General features: G+C 36.5%; 1 protein-coding gene across 1 annotated transcript; it reads right to left on the minus strand.

The window, feature by feature from the left end:
* Positions 1–659: 659 nt before the first annotated feature.
* Positions 660–5,285, minus strand: BDKRB1 (bradykinin receptor B1). The gene is made up of 2 exons (XM_053980645.1): positions 5,184–5,285; positions 660–2,632 (listed from the first exon to the last, which is right to left on the minus strand). The coding sequence occupies exon 2, from the start codon at positions 2,576–2,578 to the stop codon at positions 1,493–1,495; it is 1,086 nt and encodes a 361-aa protein (XP_053836620.1). The 5' UTR covers positions 2,579–2,632; positions 5,184–5,285; the 3' UTR covers positions 660–1,492.
* Positions 5,286–8,341: the final 3,056 nt, after the last annotated feature.

Here is an 8,341-nt window from a genome sequence, read left to right on the forward strand (position 1 = left end):
CTGTCACAGAAACAGTGGAAGTAGTAAACCTATGACAGATTCTTCCTCCCTGATCACTTAATCCACCCTTAATCCTTAAACCATCGTTGCAGGAAGATAGACTTTCATGTTTTCAAAAGGCTTCCACTGTTCACATTCAAAAAGTTTGAAAGAGCCATTAAAAATTAACACTAATCTTATTGCAATGGAGTTCAATAGACAGATTTCTATAATCAAATAAGAGATTAATTATGTATTCAAAATGGAAACAATGGAAAAGAACTGCAGAAAATGCAGTGCTGTTACAGTGAGTAACTGTAAAGGCTGAACTGAACACGCTTTACAGTGAGGAGTTAAATAAGTTGTTATACAAATGATGGGTCTGGATGCTCCCTTCTGCACCAACATCCTCTGGCTGAACAGGCTGCACTATCTTCTTCCATGTCTGGACATACACATAATTTGAGAGTTATGGAAACAGATCTCAGTTGCTTTACATCTACTCTGCCATTGATGCTGTGATGGAAAAGAAGGGGTTTTTTTATTATGAGAGTTTGTGTTCTGGTAGTAACAAGGATTTTTAATCATAGCACTATATATTTGCTTTTCCCTAAAGGAATAGGGGGAAAGAGACAAAATATAAAAATAAATATAAGAAAGAACAAGACTATGAAGCAAAATAAGGTGTTACATAGTTTATTAATTTTGATTCATAAACATATAAATATGTATCTAAGGATTTGCCTCAAAATAATACAGTATCAATGGCCATGATAGATATATTCACATATAAAAAATAAAAAGGATCTTTACAGTACTTTATGAGGAATTTTGTAATACTTTCCTGGATCAGCAAAAGTCATGTTTTGAGGAGGCTACTGCGTTACCTTGCTTTTCTTACAATTTATGTACATTTTCTTTGTGTTACATCCTCTCGTACAATAGTTATGCACTGCACATAATTAAAGTGCACAAAACCAATTAAAATTCTCTATATCTTACTGTCAAAATGCAAATCAGTGAAAATATGGTTCAAAATAACCAAAGTTATCCCATACCTGCTTAAATGCACTTATCAGCTTAAGATTAAGCTCATATTTGCTCTGTAATACCTGTTGTAATTTTATGAATAGTGTTATAGGTAGTATGGTAGCTGTCATCACAGATACAATGCAGCAAAATATTCAGCTGGCTCATGGCTTTCTGCAAAGAAACCAGATTTCTGGTATTTTGTATAAAAAAAAAATTATTTTAAGCCACTGTTAATAGGTAACACAGGTTACATCATTTGGTAAAAAATTCTGGTATCACATGTTATGCATTTGGATGGATAACACAGAACTAGAAAAGCAAGCCTGAGGAAAAAATAAGCAATCAATCAAGTGATTTGCTTTAATCGATAATTAGCTTGGTCTGTGAAGGCCAGATCAGAGTGTTTCATATTAATTTTTAATGCCATTTGCAGTGTCATAAAATAAGTTATAATATCAAAATAAAGAGGAACTGAGAACCATTATGTTAAACTACTCTTGACTGGAAACATGTTGAAATTTGAAGACATTTCCTTGAAAGATACCCATCTCGAAGGAAATCCACAGGGAATAAACTGTGAAAAAACTTCTAAAGCCTTTTGCCTGAAGTATTTCCCAACAAAGACATAAATCACAGGGTTAATGCAGCTGTTGGTGATAGCCAGCATATAAGAAAACTGCTCCCCAAAGTTGATCAGTTCTCCCCAGAAGCAGCCTTTGATCACTTCTGTATGGTATAATGTATCAAGGAATACAAAAAAATGGTGAGGAGTCCAGCAGAAAAGAAACATCAATACCACAGTGAAGATCAGCCTGGTTGCCTTTGTGCCTTTGTGCCTCTTGCAACCCTTTGCTCTGAGTGCTCTTCGTTCTTTTGCTGTTTTTTGTAGGGACCTAATGGTGGAGAAATTGAGGAAGATGATTGCTGTGGATGGCAACAGAAACCCCACCACATTGCCTACCAGGCTTTCAGCTATTTCCCACGATGGGCTGGGAAAGTCCAAAGTGCACGCTGAAATATTCCACTGGGGAAAGTCTTTCACAGTCCGGAACATGAAAGCTGGGATGCTGAGAAGGATGCAAAAGAACCAGATGAGCAAGCAGATCCCTTTGGTGATAGTTTTGCTCCATATCTCTCTGTGGTTCAAGGTATGGACAAAAGTCAAATAGCGATCCATGCTGACAGCCACGAGCAAGTAGATGCTGGTGTACATGTTCAAGGTGATGGAGGCGCTGATGCTGCGGCACAGGAAACTGCCAAATGGCCAGTTAAACTCATTATTGATGTTCTCTGCCCAGAAAGGGAGGCATGTGAGGAAGATGAGGTCAGCAACAGCAAGGTTCATAAGGTAGATTTCAGCTATCTTCAGGGGGCCCTTGTGCAGTGAATAAATGAAGAGAACAAACACATTTCCAAGCATACCAATAACACAGACAGTGTTGATGTACTTGGGTCCTACATAGTACACGATGTCCCACCAGTCATCCAAGTCTGGGCAAACAGTTGAGTTGTTCTGATTTTCACTTTGGTTTGAGGAAGGAATATTCAGTAGAGGAGTTTCAGTCATTTTGTAAAAAATTTGGAAATGTACAGGAGGCGTCTTCGAAATGAGAGAAAATAACTGCAAAAAAGAATCATAAAAGAGCAAAAGTTGCCTCTCATGAGTGGTGTAACAAACATTTAACTGCTTCAAATTCTTTATTAGTCCCTACTGATTATTATGGGCTAGATTAATACATACTTGATAAGTGCAGCAGTGGGAAATATTCTCAGTATTAGCAAGGATAGAACTTCCTCTACATCCCATGAAGTTTCCTCTCCTTGCTTCCATTGTTTAAAGTGGCACAGAGGAAGGAAAGTGACAAATTAGTGTAAATAGTTCTGTACATCTCCTCCAGATTGATGACAGATACAGATATGGGAGAATTCCATCTCCCTGAGAGTAGTGGGAGTCATGCTGGCAACACAAAGCCAGCTTTGTATCCTTCTCTGCCTTTTCTCTTACTCTTATTTACCATGCTATGTACATTATTATGTTACTCTATTATGTACTATATTATATATACATTAATATATTTTTATATTCTGTTTTCCTGCTGAAGCAGGATCATGCCTGTTTCCCTGAATTGGGAAAGCTGCTCACTCTCTGTATGTGCCACTTGCTGCCTGAACTTTACATAAATTTTGTTCCTTCTCAGTTCCTCCCACCCTGAACTTTGGGTTCAAAATTGCTGTTAGATTAGACAGCTTATTGCCTTCAAATGTCAGCGGTTGGAATAATAAAACACAGACTTCTCCAAAATATTACGCTAAAAATCGTGCCTGGAGGAAAGGCCTCTGCAGCTCTAAATTTACAGCACTTTTCCCCAGTTCAAAAATTTCATTTGAGTTTGGCTGTCCCAGGCTCCAAAGTGTTTAGTTCATCATATCATTGGCAATACCTTTATTTCTTTCTGGTAGCTCCATGTGAGATTGTGCAGGAGCAAGAACACGGGTAAAACCTTATCCTCCCATGAAAATCCACTGGACTTTCTGTCAGAGATCCACTGTCAGAGCTGCCTCCTGCTTCATTCTTCTGGTGCTGCCATGCTTGATGATAGTGCCTGGATCCTGGTTTTCACAGGCATTCAATCTTAGAACTTATGTTATTATTGAGCCTGTTCTGCCCTCTGACATTTCAGTACTTCATATGCAAATGGAGCATGTCAATTGCAGAAAAGAATGTATTTGAAAAAAATGAATATTTTGCAATCAGTCATTCTAAATGTTGACTTTCTGCTGTAGCTATTTAACTCTGCCTTTTCAGCTTCTGTATTTTACACCCAGGAGACACCTAATGATGGACTTTCTGAAGAGAGAATTTAGGACCATCATTCATCTCTTTTACATATATGTACAGCCTCAGTGATTTCTGTATATGAGCACCTTGCAGTACTTATTTTGGGATGCCTCTAGGAATAAGTTTAGTATTAATATTCCACATCAGGCTATCTGGTACTAAGGCACAGAACATTTTTCATTGCTGCAGAATTAGGTGAGCAGCAAAGTTGTGTCTGAGTTCGTAAACGCACTCAAGCTGGCAGCCTTGACAGGGAACTAAGCTACAACTCAAGTTAGCACAGCTCCCTGGATTTCCCTCACAACAGTCTGAATGTTACCCAGCTCACAGACCTCTCACGCAAACGAGGATAACTTGAGAAAATCTAAAATTACAGATAAAACATATACAGCTAAAAAATGGCTGATTAGCATCAGAGAGGCTCTTTGTGAGACAGCAGAAATCTAGTGCTGTTGTAGCAGGAGGCTGGCTAAGGCATGAGAGAGCAATGGCAGAAAATCTGTAACTTTATATTTCAAAAATAATGTAGAAGAAAAATAGCAGTTAAACCTAAACAGAATTATTTATTTTACTAAATATAGAATAAAAAGAAATGCTTATTGTCCTTGCTTGCCCTTTTCCTGATGACTTCTTGCTATCAGCTTATGCCAGCTACTCTGCACACTTCAGACATGATCTCTCAGCAGGAACCACAAATTCATTCATGATCAGCTCAGCTAAAAACACCTGGAAGTTTTATTTTTCATTGCAACTTGGATTTTATTCACAGCTAAATCCAAATTCTTGTTCAGCTAGCAATAGTACCTGAGGATTCTGTAGAGTGTTTCGTTGCAAAAATTTCTCCACAGTCTACTAATCAGTGTCTGAGCACTACCACAAGCCACAAGCCTTTTATAAATTTAGAGTTCCAAATGTTCTCTTGACAGAAAATGCACTTTATTTTCTGTAATTCCTGTAAGCATTTTGAAGTAGTTAGTGCTAATGGAAAATTAGCCACATGAATCGTTTTCAATTTCTGTCCTTAACACATTCCAGTCATCTTTTATACAAATAATGACATATTTTTTTACTTTGAACTGATTTTTGATTAATTTCCATCTATCACCCTTTTTACTATTAATACTCATTAGCCAGTTAGAGCAATTAGGTAAAATGGATCATGGCTTTACACATAAACTAATACTGAGCATCAGAATTACTTTTGTGGTGAAAAAGAAAGGGAAAGTCTTACTAGACTGCACAGATCAGAACTGAGAGCAGAAAAGATTATTTTTTAATATAAAATATAGAAATTATTTTAATAAAAATAATAAATTAAAAAAGAGAGGCATACCTACTCTTCGTCCTTCCTGGCAATCCAGGCAATGTTTCAAATTCGGAAATGGTTGATAAACAGCAGTACAGAGGTTACTGAGAGAATTCCAAGATGCATCCTGAGGCACAACTGAGTGACTGAGGGCTGTCCTGAGTGTTTTACTGGCTGTACACCATGTGTATGATGTTACATTTTGGAAGAAAGCCCCAGGATTTTTTTTAACTTTCCCAAACGTCAACTGAAGTAATATTCAAGACATGTGAAATATTTCATTCTCATTGTGAAATAATACAAGCCATGTGTTGTGACTATTGTCATGCTTTGACCACTAATTAAAGCTCTCAAATTGTCCTTGGCAATTAAAAATTCCATTGTGTGAATGTCTGTAAAAATAAGAACTTAATTAACAGCTCTGAAATGCCTTCTCTGTACCAATGCACAGGGAGAAATTAGAATTAGGTTTTTGTTGTGTAGGGAGCTCCGTTCCCTGCTAGACATGAGGGGAGCCATGCCAAGGAGCTGGGGGTAAAGCAGCACAGGTAGGTGGGAATGGCTGCTGAAACATGAACCTTGCTAAACTTCACTTTACTCTTTTTGAAAAGCACTGTTTTTTGCACCCCACTAGAGGTATTCAGGGCATGAATCTCTGTGAATATTACTGCTCAGTAATATTCATGATGACTGCTGTATTTTCTTAGGCTTGTACCCAAATAAGCTTCTTCTTTTTCTGATTACTTTCTGGGACCAAGTAGCCTGAGAGTGGTGGTTTATAAATTATTATCTTTTTCATTCTGATTGTCCATTGATTAGAGCAATATTTTAAAAAGATAATATCTTGCATCTCGGACTTTACATGCAAATCTGTCTTAAACGTAGCCATGTAAACAATGTAGGTTTTCAATTAGAAAAAAAAAACAAAACAACACAATGAGAAATTATCAAGGGACTGGAATGCTATTTACTTATAGGAAAATATTCTTCTCATTAGCTGCTTAACCAGCACATGCACCGTATATCTTGATTTTTATTCAATTGTGTCCATTTTTGTTTGATAAGTAAATTAAAATGAAAAGGCAGGGGAGGCTGAATGGTGATACCTTATTATGAACTTCCCTATCATGAAAAATACTTTTATTCCAAATTTTTATTAATTAAAGAATAGTAAGATAGTTATGTGAACAGTGCTAAAATTGATAAACAAAAAATGTTCCCGTTAACACCATCACAATGGAGAAAACTCTAAATGGCTCAAGATATTAATGTTGGTTTTTTTTTTTTAATATCTTGCAAAATTTTAATTTTGGCAGACTTGAAACACAACGTGTAATTTGTGAATTACACATTATGTAAGGAATCCTAACAAATTACAGAAGGAAAATCTTGAAACAATCCATCTCACACTGACTCATAAAGGTAAGTGCAATATGACAGGAGATCTTCGTCACAGACTTTCCAAAGTCTCCACTTTGCTTACACTACTGCATTTCCGTGTTTAAGTTATTTTTTCCATAATGAAGAACATTTGAGCAATAACAAGAAGTTTGGAATTTGTCTTTGCTTGGACATGAATCTCTAGGATCTGCCAAGTTCCACATTTACTCACAAACTGAATAAAAAACTGCAGCTGCGTCTAAAATTTATATGATAAATAACAAGTCTTATAAAACTTGTCACATCAAAATGAGATCAAAATACTGGTTTTGCAAATCCAAGTCCTCTTTGCAAATATCGTTTCTTATTTTCTGTTGTTTTTCATTGCTATATTTGGAAGATTTTTCAGTAATGGAGAGAGATTCAAAATTGGAAGTCTATGCATTTAGTAGAAAAAGTGAATAGGCACTGCAGTAGCTCCAGCATTTAAAGATCTTAGAACAAGTCTACAGAAGAAGCTGTAACTTTATATAAAGGGGATTTAATTTATTGTGTCTTTACAACTTAATTCCTCATTTCAACCTATAGAAAGTATATAAAGATCCAGTAATATTTCAGTTTGCACAGATGTAATGGACCATGAATTGAAGGAATTTGAAGGGTTAGTTTAAAAATATCAATAAGAGTAAATAGTTATTTTTTTTTTTTACTGTAAAAAGCATATCTGTCTATAGGCACCTTCAGCTCAGGATACTCACAGCATGTTGGTTTATGTTTTAAGCTAGAATGATCTTCAGTCACACCATCTAGGCAGTCTTTCCTGCAGAAAGTAAATATTTTTAGAGCTGTGTAAGAATTTACAAATGCTAACTGAGCCTCCCTGATCAGAATGATTAAACAAACATGTTGAACTTAGAGGTAAGAATCTTTGCTTAATTATCACACACATTATAAGGTAGACAAATGCCAAAAATCCCAAAGGTGTCCAGAGTTCTGGCTCTTGGTCCAACAGTTCAGCCATTAAAAATCTTCCTTTTAAGATGGCTGGAGCCTTTAATGATTGGGACAAAATATCTTTTTGGATCAGTATGTTTTAATTATTTCATTTTCTTTATTGAAATATTTGGCAAATCAGCCTAATTATCTGCTATAACTGTTCATCTGTTCTTTAACAGCAGAGAAGGTTTTTGATATAACCTTTTGAGGTAAAACTCTTTGTTCAGCTTTGTTGGATTTCTTCATATATACTATAGAGATTGCTAAGGAGAACTTAAACTCTGGTGCAGTTATTTACAATTCCCAAAGAATTATGCTGGTACCACCACAGTGTGGTAATAATCAAGCCCTACTAACTACAGTTTACAGAGCTTGAAACAGCAAAATATGAAGGAGCCAATACAGGTTGAATGGAATGGAAAGATGAATCAATGGCTAAAGACTGCTTAGGGATTTGGGAGACCTCAACCGAGATCCCAACTCCTCCATTGAAACCCTGTCTAAAAAAGAGCCACTTTCTCCTGTCTGCAATGACCACCTGTGGCTTGTGTAACAGCTCTTAAACTCTTAATTTTTCAAGTGAAGACAATAATCTACATGAAAAATGAGATAGTGGAGAGATGAGAATAATTCCTGCCTGTAAATGCTGAAGGCCAGAAATGTCATCTGGCTGTTGATACCCTTGCCATTCCTCTGGCCATGGTCCCCACTGCTGTCAGACTGAATGGGGAGTCAGCTCTTTGCATGGCCAAAGTCTTGAGAACAGTTGTGGCAGCCTCAGTAAAAGAGAAGATGGGAGCAGAGGTAAA

This window comes from Vidua macroura, chromosome 6 (genome assembly GCF_024509145.1).
Source record: "Vidua macroura isolate BioBank_ID:100142 chromosome 6, ASM2450914v1, whole genome shotgun sequence".
In the NCBI taxonomy this organism is placed as follows: Eukaryota; Metazoa; Chordata; class Aves; order Passeriformes; family Viduidae; genus Vidua; species Vidua macroura.